The sequence below is a fragment of the Adelges cooleyi genome, unplaced genomic scaffold (assembly GCF_023614345.1).
Source record: "Adelges cooleyi isolate 19-005CV unplaced genomic scaffold, UGA_ACOO_1.1 ACOO_flye_CR_arks_rails_tigmint_CR_PRNA_651, whole genome shotgun sequence".
Lineage (NCBI taxonomy): Eukaryota > Metazoa > Arthropoda > Insecta > Hemiptera > Adelgidae > Adelges > Adelges cooleyi.
In genome coordinates, this window is record NW_026096352.1 from 14,532,192 (window position 1) to 14,559,484 (window position 27,293).

Sequence of the window (27,293 nt, forward strand, 5' to 3'; positions counted from 1 at the left end):
TAAATTATTTAATTCAATTTTTATTATTTATTCTACTTGGATAGCGTATTTCAACGGTATGTACAGATAATAATAATGATACAATTGAGTTGCTACGGTGCACTTTCTTCCTTTATTAATTATACCTTATATCACCAAATGGAGTTTATGGACAACTGGATTTAACAATTACCCAATTTTCATTTTTTTCTCATTATCTTTTTCGTATGTGTTAGGACAAGGCTGATTTTTTACTTTCTGAAAAAAATACATGTGAATTATTTTAGCTGAGAAGGTATTGTATTCACAATGATATGTTTTTATTTTATTTTAATTATTATTTTTTTTTTATGTCTGGACGATATCTTTTGAACCGCTCAACCAATTTCTTCGAGTAGCATCTCTATAAATTAGAAATCGTACCTAAAAGGTACTTTATTGGGCCAAAAGTTTAAAAAATGACCTTCAAATCCGAGAAAAAAAATATATTTACATATTTTTTAACTTAAAATTATACTTCTCTATAAACTTGTTTGAGAATTAGTTGCAAATTTGTATGGAATATTCTTTATAAATTGTACTACTGATACTCATTATAACAAACTAAAAAAATATCATAAACCCTTTCCCCTAGAAGAGCTAGAACTGTTTTTTTAATTTCATTTTTTTAGATCTAGATCTTAGATTTTTTTATCTAGATTAGAACTGTAACATATACAATTTTCTAAATAAAATCTGTAGTCAAACTTTTTTTTTTTAATTCGGAAAACCCCCAAAAAAAAAGGAAAATCACACTTTGGCCGTAGTTAATTAAAAATTTACATGTTGCTCTGTGCAAGCTTTTTATGGGTAGTTGATCAAATGTAATCGTATCCACCCAAATACTAAAAATTAATTTTAAAGCACATAATAGTCATTAAGTAAGTAAAGTGCTTTTATCGATATTGGGTTTTCTATCTCTGAACATTGCACCTCCCTTAATTACCCATATGCGTATAACACTTTCTTACTGCGCTGTTTATACTGTGCTTGGTTTTCACTGTACTTGTTTGAAGCTACTATTCACAGATTCACATCGATGCGTTTATTTAAAAGTAATTTTGTCACTTCTAGTTACAATAATTTATGTATACCTGCGACCTCCCCGTCAAACTATGCTCCAATCTTACTGTACTAGGGTAACTTATTTAATTGTTTTAGTATGACCTACTTGAAAGTAAGTATCCAATTTACATCTTATCGCTTGGCATGGCATTTCGAATAACAAAACTATGAGTAAGCTGCCAAACATCGACATCATTACATCACTTATTATATAGCGACTCTAAAATATACATAATATACATATGTATTACATTACATTAATATGGGCAATTTCTAAGGTACTAAAGAAGTTATCTGTTAACAAAAAGGCATATATAATTTATTTTTAATAGAATTTAGTCCATACTAAAATCCATTTGTCCATATCCATTAATGTTCTAATCGAAGACACTGACTGTGCTTGAAACAGGTGATGACATAAATACATACTGTAAGTAAGATTTCCCATTACAGAAAAAAAATGACTTTTAAAGAACTTGACGACGCAACCTGTCGAATTAAAAACAAAAAAGGTTGATTTTTATAAACATATTACATTTGAACGTAATCCAATCACGCAGATAGTAATATACCAATATTTTCCTACATGTAAAATACTATATTTTCTAATATTACTGCTTACTAATAATTTTGAATATTAGCTCTAAATATTTTAAAACCCAACCTTGACAGGAATAATAATAATAACAAAGCACATTTTTTTATAGTTATAATCTAATATACATATAAATTGTTTTGTAAAGTTAATGTATACTATTGTTATTATGTGTTTTAGGCCTTTCTACCCTAAACTGTACAATAATCCTCAAACTTATCCTAAGCGTCCTTTCTACACGACCTCCTCCGTCATCTTAGTATAGAACACCAGCTCTCATATCATTCTCAATCGCGTTCCACAACCATCTTTTCGGTCTTCTTTTTTCTCCTACGTTTATTCATATTGCCATTTTTACTACTTCTGCTCTTCATAATATTATGTCTATTCTCTCTTAGTGTGTCCTGTATCAAGACCTGTATGTGACTCATCCGCCTATGCATACTCTCTACTTTGGAATATCAAATTAGCTTACTCGTTCTGTCCCGTCAACCTCTTGTCTTCTTACTCCAAACACATATTCTATACAATACTCTGTTTAGTTTGTACACAATCTTAGTCCCTTTTTCTTCGAGTGCCGTTTCCGCTCCTCGAGCTTATTATGTTAACTTGTTCCGGATGTTGAAACAAAATCAAAAATTACATACCGTCTCCACATATCGCATTAACGACGATAATATATGATACGCAAATTGCAATTACGATCCTGTGTAAAGTAAAGTATAACACGTGATGCCACACATTGTACTCAATTCCGGGTAAATTAAACGAAGCCGTTGCAAGTACACTGATAACAATCAATAATTGGGAAATAAAATAGCCAAATGTCTTCTTCCGCTAAAAAAAAATTACAAATAAATATTTACAAAGTAGCTTAAAAGTTAAAACTGTAATGCTATTCAAAACAAGTATAACATTACTCACAGCGGATATTTTGACCCCATCGCGTTTAAGTTTTGTATATATGTGTGCCGCTGCTATTCCAATCAGGTATGTTGTAATCCTCTGGTGACTCTTAATGTATACAAGATTGACATATGGGTCATTTGAATAATTCAACACTTCCCTAAAATTTCGAATTTTATTTAAGCTATAAATTATATTTATATATAATATTTATATTAGTATCCTATATTGTCAACATTATGTCAAATAAAAAAAAACTTTTTAAAAACACGCTTTTCTAAAAAAAATAATACTAAAAAATGATCTAAAAAGATAAAAATAATTTTATACAAGAACAATTTACCAATCAATTGTAGCATATTTTATTTAAAATGTCAATTACTTTGAAAAACAACTGAAAACATCTTTAATTTTTGACTAAAAAGAAAAGCGTGAGCCCTATTCAACAAAGTCCAAATACATTGAGTTAAGTATTATGAAATGTATGTGTCACACACAAATATTAAACTAAATTTAAATTACAAAGGAACTTACAATATAAAACATTATCTGATAAATTTATTAGGGACTTTGTTGAATAGGGCCCACGCTTTTTTTTAGTAAAAAATTTAAAATGTTTAACATTATTTAAAATTGTAGTTCATTTTCAGTTGTTTTTTAAAGCAATTGACATTTTAAATAAAATATGCTACAATTGATTGATAAATTGTTCTTGTAATAATATTATTTTTACTTTTTAGATAATTTTTTGTTATTATTTTTTTTAGAAAAGCATGTTTTTAAAAAAGTTTTTTTTTATTTATTTGTTTTATTTGTTTACTTTTTAGTTCTATTAAAGGTATTTAATATTTACTGAATAGATAACTAAATTAATTTTGGATGATTTGGAAAAAAATGAAATTTTAGTGAAATGACCCCCACATTTGACCCTGTGTAGGGTGAGTTGGATATCCGAGTCCCAAAATGATTCCAGGATATTGTAGTGTCATCTAAGACGAGTGTCTGTGACAAGTTTCAGCCCTATAAGACATCGGGAAGTGGGATAAATTAATTTAGCAAGATTTGAAAAATACCCGTACAAACGTGTTAGCGAGCTAAAGAAAAGCATGTAAAAATCTGTATTAATAAATTTCAAGTCGTTCGATTTTCATTTAAAGTTCACCATTTGACGTTTAGGTAGCAACGTAAATTGGTTTTCAATTATTGGTTGCGATTTTAATTGTTGAATCATTAATTTTAGTACCTATATGACAAAATCCCCGTTATATTATTTGTGTAAATCGTCATTGCCGGTATGTAAATAGATGCTGCAAACATTATGCCTAAAATCCAAAGGCCAATTTTTTGCCATTTCCATATTGCATACGTTATAAGTGCTCCGATTGCATAAAAATGTACTTCGCAGTTTACAGACCATGAAATCAGCATACACTGAAAAAGTAATCATTTGATTAAAAAAATACATTCCATAAAATATGTATAAATATGTATATCGTCGCTGATACTGCAACAACACCTATCTCAGTTTTCATGATTTTACAGTAGAGCACTAAAACGTTGTGTTATGACCACACGTTTGCATGACGCCGTCTATGTATACAGAGTGTTCCACTTATTGTGAACTACTCGATATCTCATAGAGTTTAATAAGAAATTACAATTTTTTTTTCATTTTTTAATTATATAATGTGATCTTAATTTTTCACAATTTTTTTTGTTTTAACCCCCCTTCTAACTTAGTTTATTTTATAGCAACTTTTGAAACTTAAATGGTAACATATTGTATTAAGTTTTTAAATTATGAATATTATATTAAAAATGTTGACTGGTCGATAACTATTTTTGAAGTTATTAAAGTTTCACGCTTAGGGCAGGAGGAATGATGGAATGTAGTATCATTTTTATATGCGCGCATTTCCTAACCGCACTTCCCCTCCCATCATTACTTTAAAACTCTTATAACTTTTAAAATAGTTATCCGAAACTAGTTATCGACCAGTCAACATTTTTAGTACATTATTCTCAATTTAAAATATTAATAAAATATATTCGTTATCATTTAAGATAAAGAAGTTGGTATCAAAAAGTTAAATTCGGAGGGGAGTAAAAACAAAAAAATTGTGAAAAATTGAGATCACATTGTATAAAAAAAATATGAAAAAATAATTGTAATTTTATATTAAACCCTATGAGATATTGAGTGGTTCACCATATTTGGATTACTCTGTATATTAAATACATATATATATATATATAAAGTGATTTTAAAAACTATAACCTATGTGTATATATATATATAAGGTATATAATAGTTTTTTAGCTTCGATTACAATTATCCCCGTACATTTTAATACAATTAAAAAAGAAGCCAGTACAGTAGGGTCAGAGCATAATAGGAATTGAGCAAAGTTGGGTTGGGGAGGTCACAGGTTTACAGGAATGATTACAACTAAAAGTGATAAAGTCACTTTTGAATAAACGCTTTGATGCGAATCAGTAGTTAGTATTTTCAAACCAAACACAATATAAACCAGCACTGTAAACAAGTATTAAAGTGAGGTGCAGTGTTTACAAATTAGCTTCAAAGCGTTTATTTGAAAGTGATTTTATAACTTTTATTTAAAATAATTCATGTAGATCTGTGACTTCTCTGTCCCACTATGCTTTTATTTCACTATACCCGATCCCACTATACTGGCTTTTTCAGAAGAATTTTATCATGCAATTTTATCAATTGTACAGATTTTATTTTTACTTTATGTAAGTGAGTAATTTATCACAAAATTACTTATGTGATTAAATAACACGGTGTTTAATTAACCCTAATACACTAACGAAGGGGGTTATTAAAAACTAGAGAGTATAATATTATAACTATATATTTCATCTTATAATATGTTTTATTATGTGAAAAAGAAAACTTGGTAGTGAGGAAAATGAAGGAAGAAGTAGTTTGGAGCTTGTTGGGAAATGTAGATGAAATTTGAAATAGGGTAGTAAATGGTATATGAGGAAAAAGACCCAGTATAAATAATGGCAAAAAGACAGGAGGATAGAGAATTGATTAGACAAAAGATTAAATAAAGAAGCAAAAAAGGTAGTTAGGGAAGCAAAGTTCCAAAAGTATGACAGTTTGTATGAGAGATTGGGAACAAAAGAAGGAAAAAAGGAAGTGTATAATTTGGCCAAGATTCGGGAAAAGAGATCCCGGGATTTCCAGAATATGTGGTGTATGAAAGGCGAACATAAAGAAGTGCTGACGTGTCATTTGGATGTGAAAAAAAAAATGGAAAGTGTACTTTGAAAGGCTATTGAATGAGGAAATTCCAAGGGGTGAGGAAAGAGAACAGGTAGCGTGGAATTTAGGTATTGTAGACTTAATTAGGAAGGAGGAAGTGTGGAGTGCGGTTCGAAAGATGAAAAAGAAGAAAGCAATAGGACCGGATGGGGTACCAGTGGAGGTATGGTAGGTGTTAGGTCACTTTGGCATAGGGTGGTTGTCAGGTTTCTATAATAAGGGGTTTGTAGATGGGAAAATGCCGGAATTGCGGAGGAAAATTATCCTGGTACCAATATTTAAGGGCAAGGGAGATGTGCAGGAGTGTGAAAATTATAGAGGTATAAAACTGATTAGTTATAGTATGAAGGTTTGGGAAAAGATGATAGAAAAGAGAATACGGAGTTAGACTACAATATCGAAGAATCAATTTGGGTTTATGCTAGGGAAATAAACTATGGAGCCAATATTTTGTATGATGCAAATTGTGAAAAAATACAGAGAGAAAAGAAGAAAACTGTGTATGGTATTTATAGATTTAAAAAAGGCATATGATAAATTTCCCAGAGAGGTTTTAAGGTAGACGTTGAGGAAAAAAGGAGTTCCGAGGGTGTATGTGAAAGTCATAGAGAAAACGTATGAAGAGGCAAATACAAGAGTGAAGATTGTGTGTGGAGAAACTGAAGATTTTAGTGTAAGAGTAGGTGTGCATCAAGGTTCAGCGTTGAGTCCTTACTTGTTCTCTTTAGTAATGGAAGAGATTAAGAAATATATACAAGGGGAGGTGCAATAGTGTTAGTGGGGGAAAGTCCGGAAGAATTGGGTAAGAGACTTGAAGAGTGGAGAGAAGCGCTTGAAAGGAAAGAACTGAGGATTAGTAGGAGTAAAACGGAGACAATCGTGTTGGATTTTGGAGAAAGTTATAGAGTAAGACAGGTAATGCAGATAGGTGATCATGAAGTGTGTGAGGAAGCTAGGTTTAAGTACTTAGGATCGGTGGTACAGAAAAATAGAATAATATGTGGATGGATGTAGTGTAGGGGACCGTCGGGTGTATTGTGTGGCAGAAGGATGCCTATAAGATTGAAAGGTAAACTTTATAGGTCAGCAGTGAGGCCAGCAATGTTATATGGGTCGGAATGTTGGGCAGTAGATAATAAAACGGAACAGAGAATGAGTGTAGTGGAGGTGACAATGTTAAGATGGATGAGTGGAGTGACTAGGGAAGATAGAATAAGAAATGTCTAGGAGTTGCATCAATTGTGGAGAAAATGAGAGAGAATAGGTTGAGATGGTTCGGTCATGTTATGAGAAGAGATGAGGCAGAGGCAGTGAGAGGTGTTATAAAGATGGATAAAGAGGAAAAAAGAGGAAGAGGTAGACCAAAGAAAAGATTGGTAAACGGAATACAGAGTGACATGATGATAGCAGGGGTGATTAACGAGATGTAGAAGACCGAGCTCTATGGAGGTGTAGGACTATGGTGGCCATCCCATGTAGTTGGGAGTGTAAAGCGAAGATAAAGAAGAAGAAGATAATATGTTTTATTACCTTATCTCCAAATTTTTCTGAGTAAGTATCAATAAATAAAATTTTTTTCCACCAATTCTTGCGACATTTTTCGGCCTCCGAGACTGCGTACAATTTCCAAAGTGGCCCATCTCCCATGTGAGGTAACAACCCAACAAACAGCAATAAGACAATTATATCTACAGGCAGAAGTCTAAAAATGAATTAAAAAAATAACATATAATAGAAATAAAATAGTTTTTCTCAAACTTGTTGTAGGTGAATGAGTATTATCAGTTTTTAAACACTCTAGCCTCGAATTTCATCACATAAAATTAAAAATCGATACTATTAAACTTGTGTTCTAAGTTACATGTTAATGACAAAAAGAACCAAATTGTATTTATTTTAACATAAACTTACCTCGCAATTCTATAAAAGAATAAGTAAAAAATATTAAGTTTTCTGTTTTTATTCAATCGGTTGGTTACAGTAATGTACATAAAAAATCCCGATATTACAAAAAATATTTCGACAACAACGACTAAATTCATCCAACTACGCCGAAAATTTGTCGCCAGCTAAAAATACAGTAAAACTACGTTATTAATTGGTAAAATATTAGTCAATTTTAATTATATAGAAAAACATTTTTAAAATGGTAGGTTAGGTTTTATTATATACCATGACGTAGTAGAATTGACTTTCATTAATTTGTTGTCAAGCCACAGAGGCTGCTTAATATATTTGTATAAAAAATTATTACCGGTTTAGTTAGAACTCGAGCCATAGGGACTACCAGTAGTAAATCTATGAATGATAAAAGGGAGGAGCCAGAAAAAAAACATTCCTTTCAATACATGTAACCAATAGTCAAGGAGTTAACGATTACATAGTAAAAAATATATATTATATTATAATAAAAAAAACTCACACTTTTAATGCATACAATTTAAGTACATAAAGGTGGGAATTCACCCCCCCCCCCTTCCCTTGTATCCACTCCAAGATATTATATTTTATCGTTTTATCTTTATTTTTAACTTTAAACCAAAAGGCTAAGGCCTTTAACAGTATTCTTTTCTTTTTTATCATAATATTGTGTTTAATCAGAAGAGCTAAACAATCAATATTTTATATTATACTATTATTGAATTAAATCATTTATTGAAAATATTATAAATATAATTATTGAAATTGAATTAAATTTATTTGCTAAGTTTAAGTATAGACCTGTAATGCATACACACTGTACGCACTAAACACTTGTGCAGTTGACCCCACCTAATTCCAGTAGAGTTTAATACAGCATCACACACTTGGTGTGCACAATATTATCGTAATATTACATTGTGATGCTGTATGAATCAAATTAAAATAAAACATTGTTATTACGTTTTCCATAAAGTAAGGAGGTACTGTTGCATTCAATGGTATAGTAAAAAAAACTCTATGCATGCAAACTATTATGATTGCACAATATGTTTTAAGTCCATTAATAGCAGCCAAATCACTTTCTTTTGGTTTTTGAAATACTTGATTAATGCTCGTCCTTATAGAAAACGACCGTAAAATAGTTTCTGTACGAAAAAATTGTAAGTAACACCATTAATTATAATAAATTAATTGTTCAGTAGATTTATAAAACTCACTTAGAATGGGGCTATTAACATATTGGTTACCAATAACGTTCATTTCGTACAAAGTGCCAAATATGTTAAGTAATATGATCAGAATCAAAATCAAGCTATAAAATAGTACATAGAATGTTAATTATATAATTTATATAAGGGGGGGCGATAAATGGTAATTAGGTTAAATTTAGTGGATACATTTAGATTAGTATAGAAATAGAGGTAGCTTTAGTTTCAACAAAAACCATTTACCAAAAAGCAATTAGGTAACCATCTGTGTGTTTTGCATCAGATATTCTATTTGATGTATATAGAGCAGGATTAACAGAAATTTTGACCGATACATTATAACGTTGAAATGTAGGCGTCAACAATTCTTCCACTGATATCTGTACGTCTTGGGCATTACAAGAGTCTGGGATGCATAGTGCCCAATAAGTGTTATCTATCTGATGATGTCTTGAAAAATTGCCAGCTGTCTAAAAAAAAATTTAATTTCCACATTGCAGATAAACAAAAAGTAATAAATGTTACGTTTTTAAAGACCACAAAACATATTATGACAAAGCAATGTTTCTTTTCAACTTAAAAAGATAATGAAATGTATGCGTTACCATATTTAAGTGTTAAAAGTTGATGTAAAAATTATTAAATTGGGATATTAAATTTGTGGAAAATTGAAAAATCATTATATAAAAACAATTTGAAAAATAAATAATTTTAAAAAAACTTTTTATTAACATGCTTTTCTAAAAAATATTCTAAAATAATTTTACTACAAGAACAATTCACCCATGAATTGTGGCATGTTTTATTTAAAATGCCATGAAAGTGCTGATAAGTATGGGTTACTACTTACTACACAAATAATTGGGGACCGAGTATGATTCAGATTATTTGTAAACAATTAAAAGTAAAAATTGGCGTTTGCAAATACTTTTGCTTGCTTGGGAAATACAGGCTCCAAAACGGTGTCTGAAGTTGAGGACCTAATAAGTTTGCTGAGTAACCGTTTTTAAGTTTTAAAGCTCATTGAAAGTGGGCAAAAAGTGATCAAAAATAGCAAAATTAAAAATAAAAATAAATCTTACTTTCAAATATTCCAATGCAGATCCAAGGGCGGATACAAGGGGGGGGCAATAGGGGCAATTGCTCCCCCCCCCGTTAAAAAAAAAGTATCAAATATTCCATTTGTAATTAATTGTGACTAAAATTTTGTTCATGCAAGTTATCGAGAGATGGTCGTTATTGTATTTACCATGAACATTTATTTTTCTTTTGAAAATTGTCCATTTTTATTTTATTGAAATAGTGTTTACGGCATCCGAAGCGCCACATTTTATCTACAACCGGTTATTTATGGGGTTTGACACAGTACACATACAAAGATATATGATATTAACTGCTATATTCTACGATTAACTATTAAACTAATGATTTTTTTTAGATTTGATTGATTTTAGATGATTCAAAAAAATTTGATTTTAATAAAAAAAAAACCTTTGATCAGGCACTAGTTTTTTATGCTTTTAATGAGCTGTATAAATGTCATTCAAATCTGTGAAGTGGTTTTTGAATTACAGTGGTCACCGTCTTTGAAGAAATAGTTTTGAGAAAAACTTATTTGAAAAGTTTTATACTCGATTCATGTATAAAAAACTAAATTATTTAATTACTTACATCGAGTTATCTATTCCTTTGATTAACTTAAAATTTTCAGATAATATTTTCAAGACATCATACTTTAAGAAAATACAAATTAAAAAATCGAATATTTGAAAATCCTGACTACCCCTAACACCTAAGTTTTTCATTCAAAATTAAAAGTAGGTGTCTTCTAAAACAATAAAACCCATCACATTCATCAGTATGGCTGATTTCTGTACATATCTAATTTTCATGACGACATTTAATAAAACAATTCCTATGCCTAGCTATTCCTATACATTTATTTTATTCATATACATATATTGCCCCCCCCTGTTTAGGACCTCTGTAGCCGCCCTTGTGCAGATCTTTCGTTATTTTTCATTTCGGACGAACAGCCATTTACCTGAGAAGTTCCAAACCGAATGTTAGGCAGAACATACGCGCTGTATATGTTTAACTCTTTTGATTGCGCTCTCAAGCACTGATCATAGTGTCCCATTTCATATGTAATACCAGTTAAAAGGCCGCCGGGATATTTGGCTGAGGAAGCATACACTAGAAACAAAATATTAAACTTTTTCAATTACAAATCATCAACTCAACATACTCGTACATTGTTGTTATCAGAAGATTTTAACTTTTCTTAATATGTAAATTCAATTTTTTGTGTAAAGCTATTAGAAACGGTTTTTTTTTAAATATAAATTAAAATAATGAAAGTGTCATCAACATTTTAATAATGTATTTATGGAAAATTATATGTGACGATACTCACTCTGAACAGCCCACAAATCTTGCTTAATCAAATGTTCCTTGTACAGATTTCCATCTTCAGTACACTTTGGATTATCGTGTGAATAAGGCGTGAATCCTTCCATTAGAATAGCAATCATATGACCTATCCACATGGTACTATTGGAATTGTTCCCAATGTTAAAAAGGTTATGTTCCATTTCACAATCATGGTACTTATGAATTGGTTTGGACGATGTTGAGTAACTATCAGTATTTTCTGAACAAGCAAAAGACGCTTCAAAACTATAATGTATTGTTTGGAAGCATATGGCAAATAACAATATCAAACGTGTCTTCATTTTCTGTGAAAAACTAAAAAAAAAAAATTGATTATACTTATGACTTGATATAGGTATAAACGAAACTGGAATCACACCACTTAAATATTGTAATTATTTAAAACAAAATGTTTTGTCATATTATTGTACTTACTTACTTGTATGTACTTTCTATTAATTTGAAATGTAAATTAATTTCTATGTGTATGTAATGGATAATACTAATAATAATATTATACTATATATTTGCACTGTATTAAGAATGTATAACAAAATAACTCTGTGTACTTACGATGCCAACTAGTCCAAGCTGATATGTTCTTGTGTGCATACTAAAATAATTTAATGAACACAGTCTTTTATATAATATTTTTATTAAGTTAATAAATAAAAATGCGTGTGGGAAATAGTAATCTTTTAACTCAATTAGCATATAATTGTTAAAAATGTACGTAATTTTTTTTAAAATAATATTATATTAAAAATTACTACATAATAATGTGTCCGTGTGAATTACAGAATTTATATTCATGATGATATTATATTGTAACGGGTACACTTGACACCCCGTTACCGCTGGCCCTAAAACATGCTTACTGAGCATTTGTCAATAAGACAATAGATAGGAGAGACAGCGAACACACAGGACAAAAGCTTCCGCACCGACCACGACCATCAGTGGAGACCTGACCATCATTGAACCGCGATCAACTACCCAGTAGCCCTCATATAACTTACATCATTTTATCACGCTTTGACAACGTTTACTCTTATCTCACATCGTGTGTATTCGCTCAACTCCGCTTCTCCAGGACCGGTTGACAATCTCAGGGACCCAGGTAGAAGTGTATTACATACATATATTGTATAGTTAATTTTACCTTATAAATAAATATTTATAGTTGCCTACTTAAGAGTTACGTCATTTAAAGGCACGACCGCCCGTTTAGCCCGTCGTGCGGTACAAATACATTTCTAAAGGGGACTTTGGGTTTTGTTTAAGCGTAGACACGGGTTAGCTTCCCGTTCTCGAGCCGAGATCCGCTCATTTAATCCTATCGGTGACCGTTCAGTCTAGTTTAGCCAACTAGGCGAGCAGGCTCGTTACAATTATCATTATACTACAAATTATTATTATTATTATTATTATTTTCTTTATTCAGTATTTAATATAATTTTATACAAAAACTAACAAACAAATACAATATAATACTACTGATACGTATGCCAACTGAGCTAAATTGCTCGTATCTGACATACGGAGTTCTAATAATAAGACAATGTATACTGTTTACTAACATAGAATGAAAACACAACACAATTATAATGAAAATAATAATAAACGATAATCGGATAATACTATAATACAAATACTTAATTTCTTATAACATTCTTACACATAACGACATTTTAATAATTGATTTACACACACATTCTCATCAAGGTCACCCACTATTTTAACTAATAATTTTTTAATATAATTTTTAATAGTTAGGGCATTGGTATTGTTTGAAAAGAGTTCACATACTTTTTTAATTTGACTTTTTACACCACTATCAAAATGATTAAATATTATTTTACACATGTAATCAGGGGAGCTTCTTGAGCTAGTAAGGGATGTAAATGGCGTTTTTATAAATTTTCCTGTTCTCCTCTCTAAAATTTCTATATCTTTTAGTCTATGCCTCAGTATGGATTTTATTAAGATTTGTCTAATTTATAGTTTATAGACAGATAATATATTTGTACAACTAAATAATTCCGCTGAAGGATATGTTAATAGGAGGGAGTAGGCTACTTTTATGTAGCAATTTCTGTTCTATTAGCACCACCCCAACAAGTTATACCATATAGTAGAATTGAATTGCACAAAGCCATGTATACATTTCTTATTGTTGCTTTATTTAAGAAACGAATTTTATAAAATAGTACTGCTAACCTCCTTATTTTATTTTTAATATTTTGTAAGTGGTCTGACCATTTAAGGTTGTAATCCTAAATATTTAAAGGATAGTACCATTTTCATTGGTTCGCAGTCACAACCGGCTGTATCCGTACCACATTTATAGACTACAAAGTTATAGTCAACGGGAAGCTGTGAGGTATTAGTTACTATTGGCATACATACTGATTTATTAATATTAAGCGATAATAGGTTTCAGCCAATCATCAAATACTAATATTAATCATTTTTTTTTTACTTAATTAGCATTGTTAAATGTTCAATCAATTAGCATAGAATGGTTAAAAACTGACGTAAAACTAGTTTAGTAATATTATATTATAAATTACTACATAATATATCTGTGTGAAAAAAAGTATTGCATAATTTACATTCATGCCATAGGCGCACGCAGGAAATTTTGCAGAGAGAGGCATAATGAAATCAAACACCAAAAAGTACATAAGGAAGGCAAAAGCCCTTCCCCTTCCGGGCGCCAATGATTGATTCATGATGATATTATATTTATCATTATAATACATATACTATTACCCATTGTTTAAGTATAACAACGCTAGCAAATTCAATAAAACATTAGTATTAAACATTTATAAAGATCATCGTAGTTCTTGAAATCACAAACTATTCTTAAAAAAAGTTTTTGGTCATAAACATTTAATTTAAGGCGTTTATAGAACTTGACTGGGTGTGTGTTGCGTGTGGGTTCTTTGTCAATATTTTTCAAAATGTTTAAAGTACAATAACATAACCTATACCAGAAATGTATAAGATTGTCCGTGTGATATATAATAAATCTGTATTATTGGCGATCCATTTAATGTAAGACTCCAATTAATTTTATGTTTTTTTTTTGCCTTAGTCCCAATTTATACATTTTACACTATAACGTTAATAGGAGAATATATGCAGAATTTAAATTTATCAATTACAGCGATAGCCCAGTAAAATTAGTATTTTTTGGTATAATTGCACTATTTTAGAATTCCGATCCGTTATTGATTAATTATGACAAACCTGCATACGAAAGGGACCTCGTTCCAAACGCGTGTCCCGCGACACGGACCAGTTTTTTTTATTTGGTTCATTGATAAGTGCCTGTCTTATCAGTCATTTTCGACCTCAGAAAATCTTTTAAATTAGTTGCATTAAACAGACTGTTAAGTCAGCGTTTTTTCTTCGCTCGTATACACCAGTATTGGGGTTCATTTTACACTATAACGTTAATAATTAGTTCAAATTAGGTTTGAATTACTTTTTAATAGTATACTATTATTATAGAAAAAAAAATGTCTTCACAAACTTTTATTCCTGTAACTATACTAAATAACTAGTTGGAAATAAATAGCTGAATGAAATGTTAAAATAAAGCATAAACAACTTTAGAAAAAACTTTACACCGAAATATTCATATTTATTATTCCTTACTGGTTATTTTAGGTCTTTATATATTGCTTCGCCGTCGATTTTAATCAAATATAAGCAATATTTTCTGTGCGACGATTTATCTGTATAATAACGTTATATTGTTATAATATTTATTTTCATATTTCCAATAAATTTACAAAAACTCTTCTCGGTTTTATAGTTTTAGCAGAATTGCTAACTTAAGTTGCATCAAAAATTCAAAATTATCGTTTACACAAACATTAGCTACTATTAGTATAAATACTTCAGATCAAAATTTTAAAACAATATTTGATGACTATGCTCATAATTTAATTTTGTTCATAGAGTACAGTTTATCTTAAACGGAGAATAAGTATGTTCATACTAAAAAAATTAACTGTCAACGATAACTGTCCAAATAATTTTTTTTTAATTTATTTTATACCAATTTATAGTATGGAAGTAAGATGATATTTTTTTATCATATTAATTTAAATAACATAAAGTCTAAAATGTATTTATTCCTATTATAATATAAAAAGAAAATATTTAGTATTTTCATTTTTCAGATTTAGAAAATACAAATATTTTTGTTTAAAATAATAATAGGTACTTACTTTTAATTTTTATAATGTTTAGGAACTATTTTAGCTCCTAACAGATCCTTTTTTTGGATTTTTTTATAAGTAGTATTCCTGAATATTTAAAACTGAACATAATAATATCCCATTAATTTTTTCTACCACCACTCTTTTTTTTGTTCAGACTTCTGGAATCTCATCCATTTTATTTTCAATATATCGTTTTCTGTATTAGTGTTGTATTTTTCAACTAACAACTAACTTTTCTAGGTCAAACTCTCCTCAGCATCTTCCGAGACTTTTGGTACCATTTCAGATGTATGTTTAGCATCGGAAATTATTTATATAATTATAACTTGTTAACTATTGAATACATAATAAAAAAACGGGTTTTTGAAATTGTATTTTCATTTTGTATAAAATAAATTAATAAGTTCTACCGCTAAAATATAATAATAATAATAATTTATTGTTTTCATTGTAGAAAATGCACGAACTACAAAAACATTGTCATTTTGTGTAAAAATTTATATAATAAAATATAAATGCACTGGTTACTGGTTAATACTAGGGAAGAACTCACAAATATCTAGTAAAGAACCCATGAAGATTCCAGATATCCCACAGTATGTCGATAAGAGTGTGGTCTTATCTTATGTATGTGGAGTACTATCCATTTTAAGGTACTACTAGGGTAGGGCATGATACGTTACCCATATAATGGAATTGCACATTTTTCTAAACAATAAATGAATTCATATTTATTATTAGTAAAAATAATCATTTCATATAAACATCAATACACTATTTAACGATACTCGCGATACAGAATAAATTATTTAATTCAATTTTTGTAACTTATTCTACTTTGATAGCGTATTTCAACTGTATGCAAAGATAATAATAATACAATACAGATGAGTTGCTAAGCTGTACTTTCTTCCTTTATTAATTATACCTTCTATCATCAAATGGAGTTCATGATCGACTGGATTTGACGATTACCCAATTTTAATTTTTTTTGCTTCATCTTTTTCGTGTGAGTTAAGACAAGGCTGATTTTTTACTTTCTAAAACAATATATATTGTAAATAAATTTCAAATCGTTATTATTTACATTTAGTGAATTATTTTAGCTAAAAAGATATTGTATTCACAATGATGTGTTTTTATTTTATTTTAATTATTAATTTTTTTTTTATTTTAGAATAAAGGTAGATCTAGATAAAAACTGTAACATACACAATTATCTAAATAAAATCTGTAGTCAAACTTTTTTTTTTAAGAAAAACGCCAAAAAAGGAGGAAATTACACTTTAATCACAGTTAATTAATAATTTCTAGGTTGCTCTATGCTACATTTTTAAGGACAGCCGATCAAACATAGTCATATCCACCCTAATACAAAAATTAAGCATATAATTTTCATTAGGTACAGTGCTTTTACCGATATCAGTATTTTTATCTCTGAACACTGCACCTCCCTTACATACCCACTTTGAAGCGTTTATGTAAAAGTGATTTTATCACTTCCAGTTACAATAATTCCTGTAGACCTGCAACGAACCCCGCCACACTATGCCCCAATCTTACAGTACTGGGTTTACTTGTTAATTGTTTTACTATGACCTACTTGAAAATAAGTATCCAATTTACATCTTATCGCTTGGCATGGCATTTCGAATAACAAAACTATGAGTAAGCTGCCAAACATCGACATCATTACATCACTTATTATATAGCGACTCTAAAATATACATAATATAAAAATGTATTACATTACATTAATATAGGCAATTTCTAAGGTACTAAAGAAGTTATCTATTAACAAAAAGGCATATATAATTTATTTTTAATAGAATTTAGTCCATACTAAAATCCAATAGTCCATATCCATTAATGTTTTAATCGAAGACACCGACTGCGCTTGAAACAGGTGATGACATAAATACATACCGTAAGTAAGATTTCCCGTCACAGAAAAAAAATGACTTTTAAAGAACTTGACGACGCATCCTGTCGAATTAAAAGCAAAATAGGTTGAATTTTATAAACATGTTACATTTAAACGTAATCCAAAACACGCAGATAGTAATATACCAATATTTTCCTACATGTAAAATACTATATTTTTTTAATGTTACTGCTTACTAATAATTTTGAATATAAGCTCTAAATATTTTAAAACCCAACCTTGACAGGAATAATAATAATAACAAAGCACATTTTTTTATAGTTATAATCTAATATACATATAAATTGTTTTGTAAAGTTAATGCATACTATTGTTATTATGTGTTTTAGGCCTTTCTACCCTAAACTGTACAATAATTCTCAAACTTATCCTAAGCGTCCTTTCTACACGACCTCCTCCGTCATCTTAGTATAGAACACCAGCTCTCATATCATTCTCAATCGCGTTCCACAACCATCTTTTCGGTCTTCTTTTTTCTCCTACGTTTATTCGTACTGCCATTTTTACTACTTCTCTTCATAATATTATGTCCAAATCATCTTAGTCTATTCTCTCTCAGTGTGTCCTGTATCAAAGCCTGTATGCGGCTCATCTGCCTATGCATACTCTCTACTTTGGAATCTCAAATTAGCTTACTCGTTCGGTCCCGTCAACCTCTTGTCTTCTTACTCCAAACACATATTCTATACAATACTCTGTTTAGTTTGTACACAATCTTAGTCCCTTTTCTTCGAGTGCCGTTTCCGCTCCTCGAGCTTATTATGTTAACTTGTTCCGGATGTTGAAACAAAATCAAAAATTACATACCGTCTCCACATATCGCATTAACGACGATAATATATGATACGCAAATTGCAATTACGATCCTGTGTAGAGTAAAGTATAACACGTGATGCCACACATTGTACTCAATTCCGGGTAAATTAAACGAAGCCGTTGCAAGTACACTGATAACAATCAATAATTGGGAAATAAAATAGCCAAATGTCTTCTTCCGCTAAAAAAAAATTACAATTAAATATTTACAAAGTAGCTTAAAAGTTAAAACTGTAATGCTATTCAAAACAAGTATAACATTACTCACAGCGGATATTTCGACACCATCGCGTTTAAGTTTTGTATATATGTGTGCCGCTGCTATTCCAATCAGGTATGTTGAATCCTCTGGTGACTCTTAATGTATACAAGATTGACATATGGGTCATTTGAATAATTCAACACTTCCCTAAAATTTCGAATTTTGTTTAAGCTATAAATTATATTGATTTTTATAATTTTTATGTTTAGCATCCTATATTGTTAACAATATGTCACTATTTGACGTTTAGGTAGCAACGTAAATTGGTTTTCAATTATTGGTTGCGATTTTAATTGGTGAATTATTAATTTTAGTACCTATATGAAAAAATTCCCGTTATATTATTTGTGTAAATCGTCATTGCCGGTATGTAAATAGATGCTGCAAACATTATGCCTAAAATCCAAAGGCCAATTTTTTGCCATTTCCATATTGCATACGTTATAAGTGCTCCGATTGCATAAAAATGTACTTCGCAGTTTACAGACCATGAAACAATCATACACTGAAAAAGTAATTATTTGATAAAAAAAATACATTCCACAATATATATATTATAAGTAATGGTTTTTTAGCTTTGATGCGATTAGCAGCGAGGCTATTGGTTTTACAATCATGTGGTCTTTTATGTGTACATTGTAACTTAATCAATACTGGACCAATTCCTTCAAGTAGCAACTCTATAAATCACCAATTTTATCTTTGTATTTACTATGAAAGGAGGTAGAAATTGTTTACTTCTTCACAACCGGCGTTCCGTCAAGATAAAAAAAGAACAATATTTTGATGAATACAATTTCAATCAATAAAACTTTCAAATTTAATTTTCCTGGTACATTTTAATACGATTAAATAAAGAAGCCAGTACAGTGGGGTCAGAGCATAGTGGGGATGGAGAATAGTTTGACTGGGGCAAAGTGGGGACGGGGAGGTCTCAGATTTACAGGAATTATTACAACTGAAAGTGATAAAATCACTTTTGAATAAACGCTTCGAGGCGAATCAGTAGTTAGTATTTTCAAACCAATAAAGTTCAAACCAAACACAATATAAACCAGCACTGTAAACAAGTATTAAAGTGAGGTGCAGTGTTTACAAATTAGCTTCAAAGCGTTTATTTGAAAGAGATTTTATAACTTTTATTTAAAATAATTCATGTAGACCTGTGACTTCTCCGTCCCACTATGCTGTTATCTCACTATACCCGACCGCACTATACTGGCTTTTTCAGAAGAATTTTATCATTTTCAGTTGTAGAGGTTTGATTTTAACTTTATGTAAGTGAGTAATTCATCACAAATTACTTATGTGATTAAATAACACGGTGTTTAATTAACCCTAATACACTAACGAAGGGGGTTATTAAAAACTAGAGAGTATAATATTATAACTATTTTATTCATCTTATAATATGTTTCATTACCTTATCTCCCAAATTTTCTGAGTAAGTATCAATAAATAAAATTTTTTTCCACCAATTCTTGCGACATTTTTCGGCCTCCGAGACTGCGTACAATTTCCTAAGTGGCCCATCTGCCATGTAAGGTAACAATCCGACAAACAGCAATAAGACAATTATGTCTACAGGCAGAAGTCTGAAAATTAATTTTAAAAAAATATTATTATAAAAGCAGTTAAAGAGTTTTTCTCAAACTTGTTGTGGGTGAATGAGTATTATCAGTTTTTAAACACTCTAGCCTCGAATTTCATCACATAAAATTAATAATCGATACTATTAAACTTGTGTTCTAAGTTACATGTTAATGACAAAAAGAACCAAGTTGTATTTATTTTAACATAAACCTACCTCGCAATTCTATAAAAGAATAAGTAAAAAATATTAAGTTCTCTGTTTTTATTCAATCGGTTGGTTACAGTAATGTGCATAAAAAATCCTGATATTACAAAAAATATTTCAACAACAACGACTAAATTCATCCAACTACGCCGAAAATTTGTCGCCACCTAAAAATACAGTAAAACTGCGTTATTCATTGGTAAAATATTATTGACAAAAAAGAAGTGAATTTTAATTTGATAGAAAAACATTTTTTAAATGGTAGGTTAGGTTTTATTATGCATCATGGTGTAGTAGATTTGACTTTCATTAATTTATTGTCAAGCCACAGGGGCTGCTTATTATATTTGTATAAAAAATGATTACCGGTTTAATTAGAACTCGAGCAATAGAGACTACCAGAGGTGGATCTATTAATGATAAAAGGGAGGATCCAGAAAAAAATATATTTAATTTAATTAAATTTAATTGCTAAGTGTATACACCAGTCAAGCATACACATTGTACACACTAAACACTTGTGCAGTTGACCCCACCTAATTCCAGTAGAGTTTAATACAGCATCACACACTTGGTGTGCACAATATGGTCGTAATATTACATTGTGATGCTGTATGAATCAAATTAAAATAAAACATTGTTATTACGTTTTCCATAAAGTAAGGAGGTACTGTTGCATTCAATGGTATAGTAAAAAAAACTCTATGAATGCCAATTATAATGATCGCACAAAATGTTTTTAGTCCATTAGTAGCAGCCAAATCATTTTCTTTTGGTTTTTGAAATACTTTATTAATGCTCGTCCTTATAGAAAACGACAGTAAAATAGTTTCTATACGAAAAATTTGATAGTAACAACATTTATTGCAATTAATTCATTGTTCAGTAGATTTATAAAACTCACTTAGAATGGGACAATTAACATATTGGTTACCAATAACGTTCATTTCTAACAAAGTGCCAAATATGTTAAGTAATATTATCAGAATCAAAATCAAGCTATAAAATAGTACATAGTGTGTTAATTATATAATTTATAAAAGGGAGGGGATAAGGGGGCGATAAATGGTAATTAGGTTATATTTAGTGGATAAATTTAGATTAGTATAAAAATAGAGGTAGCTTTAGTTTCAACAAAAACCATTTACCAAAAAGCAATTAGGTAACCATCTGTGTGTTCTGCATCAGATATTCTATTTGATGTGTATAGAGCAGGATTAACAGAAACTTTGACCGATACATTATAACGTTGAAATGTAGGCGTCAACAATTCTTCCACTGATATCTGTACGTCTTGGGCATTACAAGAGTCTGGGATGCATAGTGCCCAATAAGTGTTATCTATCTGATGATGTCTTGAAAAATTGCCAACTGTCTAAAAAATTATTTAATTTCCACATTGAGGATAAAACATTTTTTTTTAAGTTATAAAAGTTTAAAAATAAGGATAGGAGGGAAAGTGCGGTTTGGAAGTGCGCGCAGATAGAAGTAATACTAAACTCCACTACTCTTCCTGCCCTAAACTTGAAACTTTAATAAGTTTAAAAATATTTGTCCAAAACTGGTTACCGACCAGTCAAAAATTTTAGTACATTGTTCTCAATTTAAAAAGTTAATGAAATGTTTGCGTTACCATATTCAAGTTTAAAAATTGTATGTAAAAACTAAAAATTATTAGTTTGGGAGAAGGTTACGAATATCAACATTTGTGAAAACTTGAGATATCATTATTCTATGTGTAAAAACTATATAAAAAATAAATAAATTTAAAAAAAACTTTTTTTAAAAACGGGCTTTTCTAAAAAATAATTTTACTACAATAACAATTTACCAATCAAACGTAGTACATTTTTATTTAAAATGTCAATTACGTGGATAACCACTCCAATTTTAAATAATGTTAAACATCTAATATTTTTGACTGAAAAGAAAAGCGTTGGCCCTATTCAACAAAGTCCTTATTAAATTTATCAAACATCATTTCATATATTTTATGAAATGATTTTATATCTCAAGTATTTTTGTATTTTCAATTTAAGTGGACCTAATAAGTTTGCTGTAAACCGTTTTTAAGTTAAAAGCCCATAGAAATTGGGCGGAAACTTGAACAAAATTACTTTTAAATATTCCAATGCAGATCTTTCGTTATTTTTTATTTCGGACGAATAGCCATTTACCTGAGAAGTTCCAAACCGAATGTTAGGCAGAACATACGCGCTGTACATGTTTAACTCTTTTGATTGCGCTCTCAAGCACTGATCATAGTGTCCCATTTCATATGTAATACCAGTTAAAAGGCCGCCGGGATATTTGGCTGAGGAAGCATACACTAGAAACAAAATATTAAACTTTTTCAATTACAAATCATCAATTCTACCTACTCGTACATTGTTGTTATCAGAAGATTTTAACTTTTCTTAATATGTAAATTCAATTTTTTGTGTAAAGCTATTAGAAACGTGTTTTTTTTAAATATAAGTTAAAATAATAAAAGTGTCATCAACAGTTTAATAATGTATTTATGGAAAATTATACGTGACGATACTCACTCTGAACAGCCCACAAATCTTGCTTAATCAAATGTTCCTTGTACAGATTTCCATCTTCAGTACACTTTGGATTATCGTGTGAATAAGGCGTGAATCCTTCCATTAGCATAGCAATCATATGACCTATCCATATGGTACTATTGGAATTGTTCCCGATGTTAAAAAGGTTATGTTCCATTTCACACTCATGGTACTTATGAATTGGTTTGGACGATGTTGAGTAACTATCAGTATTTTCTGAACAAGCAAAAGACGCTTCAGAACTATGATGTATTGTTTGGAAGCATATGGCAAATAACAATATCAAACGTGTTATCATTTTCTGTGAAAAACTAAGAAAAAAATTGATTATACTTATGACTTGATATAGGTATAAACGAAACTGGAATCACACCACTTAAATATTGTAATTATTTAAAACAAAATGTTTTGTCATATTATTGTATTTACTTACTTGTATGTACTTTCTATTAATTTGAAATGTAAATTAATTTCTATGTGTATGTGTATATATATATATATATATATATTATATAATACTAATAATAATATTATAATATATATTTGCACTGTATTAGGAATACGAGTATATAACAAAATAACTCTGTGTACTTACAATGCCAACTAGTCCAAGCTGATTGTGATATGTTTTTTTAAGCATGCTAAAATAATTTAACAGTCTACTTTTATCTTAATATAAAAGTGGACGATTAAAAATAATTGTGGGATACAATCATTTTTTTTTTACTTAATTAGCATTGTTCAATGTTCAATCAATTATCATTAAATGATGACAAATTGACGGAAAATTATTTTAATAATATTATGTTATAAATTACTACATAATATGTCTGTGTGAAAAAAAGTATTGCATAATTTACATGCATGCCATAGGCGCACGCAGGAAATTTTGCAGAGAGGGGCATAATGAAATCAAACACCAAAAAGTACATAAGGAACGCAAAAGCCCCCCCCCTCCGGGCGCCCATGATTCATGATGACATTATATTTACCATTATAATACATATACTATTACCCATTGTTTAAGTATAACGCTTGCAAATTCAATAAAACATTAGTATTAAACATTTATAAAGATCTTCGTAGTTCTTGAAATTACAAACTATTCTTAAAAAAAGTTTTTGGTCATAAACATTTAATTTAAGGCGTTTATAGAACTTGACTGGGTGTGTGTTGCGTGTGGGCTCTTTGTCAATATGTTTAAAGTACAATAACATAACCTATACCAGAAATGTGTAAGATTGTCCGTGTGATATTAACATAAATCTGTATTATCGGCGATCCATTTAATGTAAGACTTTGATGTTTTTTTTGCCTTAGTCCAAATTATATACATTTTACACTATAACGTTACTAATTATTTCAAATTAAGTTTGAATTACTTTTTAATATTATACTATTATTAAAATAAAAAAAATGAATCACAAACTTTTATTTCTTTAACTATACTAAATAACTAGTTGGAAATAAATAGCTGAGTGAAATATTAAAATAGAGCATAAACCACTTTAGAAAAAACTTTACACCAAAATATTCATATTTATTATTCCTTACTGGTTATTTTAGGTCTTTATATATTGCTTCGCGACGATTTTAATCAAATAAAAGTAATATTTTCTGTGCGGTGATTTATCTGTATAATAACGCTATATGTTTAAGATCTACAATTATATTGTTATAATATTTATTTTCTTATTTCCAATAAATTTACAAAAACTCTTCTCGGTTTTATAATTGTAATAATATTGCTAATTATAATAACTTTATAAATTAATTAAATACATTTTGTTAATCATAGTATAATGACAGTAATAGGTTATTATTAAAATAGCTAATTTTATTATACGCATTTCAAGGTAAGAGTAACATGGACTACATAAGATTACAAGGATAACAATTTTAAAAAATTTTATCAAAATGAAATAACTATACTATAAGACAGTAAAAATTAAATTACATAATATAATAGGAGAATATATGCAGAATTTAAATTTTTCAATTACAGCGATAGCCCATTAAAATTAGCATTTCACCTCGGAAAAATTCATATCAAGCAGAATTTTGGAATATAACTTTATAACGCTGTTCATAAGCCCTTCTCCCCTAGAAGGGATAGAAATGTTTTTTTTTTCATTTTATTAAGCATAATGTTAGGGATTTAGGTGTGAAAATTAGACCAAAGGTAGACACGAGTGATGGGAATCGGAAAATTCGGATTTTTAAAATAAAAACTTATTTAAGCCGCTAAAAAATATTATAAATATTATTGCAATATAAATAGCTGTGTACCTACGTGAAACATATTATTACATCGTCATTTAGAATACAGATATACTGATAATTATTATTTTTTTATTTAATTAAAGTTTTATGAGGTATATTATTATATAAATATTCATCACCAAATATTTTACCCACTAGCCACTAAGTATAATACATCAAGGTTTCTCTTCTTGTGGTATGCTAAAAGCTATGAATATAATTAATATATGCAGAATGATTCAAAAATAATAAAAAATATTGCCTTATACTATATTATGTTATAAACTATAATAGCGGAAATAAAGGGAGACTTAAAGAGACGTCCCAAATTATTTCTTTAGCATCTTCAAATTTGTTCTTGTTATCCGTTACAATTGAATGTGAAACGTGAAAAATTATTTGTGCGCAAAAAATATGTAAATTATACAGGAATTCAAAAAGTTTAAAGACGGATAATTTTTTGAGCCATTATTGATTTTTTTTCAAATTTCGACTTTTGGATGCTAGTAGACGTTATTTTATGCAAATTTAAGTCTTAAATCCAAAATCTTACCTCAAGTAAGAGGTAACATACTATGTATGCACATAGTTTGTGCATGCGTGGTAACAACTTTTAAAATTTAAATGAGAACCCCTATATTTTTTTGGATATTCTGTTAGCAATTAATATTTTTATACAAAAATATTAAAACCACTTTTTAATACCATTCAGTTTTAAAGTTATTGCTATTTAAGGTTCATGATAGTGCTCTATTCAAACGAAAATGTATTATGTGGGTGAAAACATGTACTATTTTGTGGTTTTTAATATTCAATTGGATAAACTATCTTTAATTCAGTGTAAAAACCATACAATAACAAATTTAAAAGAATTACACCTGTAAGTTATTTAAATAAAAATAATATTCTTTATGTATTATTCTTTTTTAATTTTGAGATTATCATTACCAGAAATAGTACTTTCTACACCATGCAAAATTTAAGTTGCAGCAAAAATTCAAAACTAATGTTAATACAAACATTAGTTACTATTAGTATAAATACTTCAGACCAACCTTTTAAAACAATATTTTATGACTATGCTCATAATGTAATTTTGTTCATAGAGTACAGTTTATCTTAAATGGAGAATAAGTATGTTCATACTAAAAAAATTGTGAGAGGGTGTGCACAATGGACTTGTAGGTCTGAGTGCATGGGCCCATTCTGGGCCCACCCGTTAACTAACTAAAACTAAATCTAAAACTACTAAAAAAATTAACTGTCCAAATAATTTTTTTTAAATTTATTTTATACCAATTTATAGTATGGAAGTAAGATGATATTTTTTTATCATATTAATTTAAATAACATAAAGTCTAAAAGTTATTTGTTCCTATTATAATATAAAATGAAAATATTTAGTATTTTCATTTCTCAAATGTAGAAAATAAAAATATTTCTGATTAAAATAATAATGGGTACTCACTTTTATAACATTTGTTCAGGTTTTACAATCAATATCTTATTCATATGTGTACTAAAATTAATATAAATTTGTAAACGTCAATTAACAATAACCAATAGGACAAACTGTTCATATCACCAAAACATTTTTAATATGTAAGTTATAACATGTAAAATCATAATTGCACTACGAGTATTAAATAAACACAAAATAGACACTGCACTTCAGAAAATATTCTACAGTCAAACAAAAAAAAATCAAATAGGTTATGTTAAACAAGAAATAATTGAGTCGATCCTATCAAACCGTTCGCACTCGAAGATCTTGCTGCTGCCAAAGTGATTCAGGGACTAATTTAATAGCAAAAATTATAATTATTTAATCTCATTATATTGTTTTAATTTATTTAGTTATTATGGTAATAAATAATAATGTAATATAGATAACTATTAAAAATAAATGTTTTAGATTCCGAAATTAATCGTGATTAGTATAATCACAATAAA

At 29.2% G+C, this 27,293-nt stretch overlaps 1 protein-coding gene across 13 annotated transcripts; it reads right to left on the reverse strand.

Moving 5' to 3' along the window:
* Positions 1-27,293, reverse strand: LOC126844723 (uncharacterized). 13 transcript variants are annotated; one of them, XM_050583117.1, is made up of 14 exons: positions 26,809-27,293; positions 23,058-23,389; positions 22,686-22,837; positions 9,257-9,483; positions 9,023-9,117; positions 8,766-8,950; positions 7,794-7,951; positions 7,413-7,584; positions 3,828-4,015; positions 2,603-2,744; positions 2,326-2,515; positions 1,430-1,572; positions 1,190-1,303; positions 1-237 (listed from the first exon to the last, which is right to left on the reverse strand). In XM_050583117.1, the coding sequence occupies exons 2-14, from the start codon at positions 23,374-23,376 to the stop codon at positions 169-171; spliced, it is 2,154 nt and encodes a 717-aa protein (XP_050439074.1). In that variant the 5' UTR covers positions 23,377-23,389; positions 26,809-27,293; the 3' UTR covers positions 1-168. The 13 variants fall into 13 exon arrangements, with proteins under 13 accessions (XP_050439074.1, XP_050439065.1, XP_050439067.1 ...); XM_050583108.1 differs by lacking the exon at positions 9,257-9,483 and adding an exon at positions 21,657-21,883 and having other exon boundaries at positions 26,809-27,292; XM_050583110.1 differs by lacking the exons at positions 8,766-8,950; positions 9,023-9,117; positions 9,257-9,483 and adding exons at positions 21,156-21,340; positions 21,413-21,507; positions 21,657-21,883 and having other exon boundaries at positions 26,809-27,292.

What these genes read in the sequence shown, in the direction of transcription:
- LOC126844723 (XM_050583117.1), bottom strand. Translation starts at nt 23,376, where the DNA reads ATGATAACACGTTTGATATTGTTATTTGCCATATGCTTCCAAACAATA. An exon ending in CAGAAAAATTTGGAGATAAG is followed by an intron (nt 4,016 to 7,412) that starts GTAATAAAACAT and finishes TTACTTTTTCAG; the next exon opens with TGTATGCTGATTTCATGGTC. An exon ending in ACGGGGATTTTGTCATATAG is followed by an intron (nt 2,745 to 3,827) that starts GTACTAAAATTA and finishes TCGAAATTTTAG; the next exon opens with GGAAGTGTTGAATTATTCAA.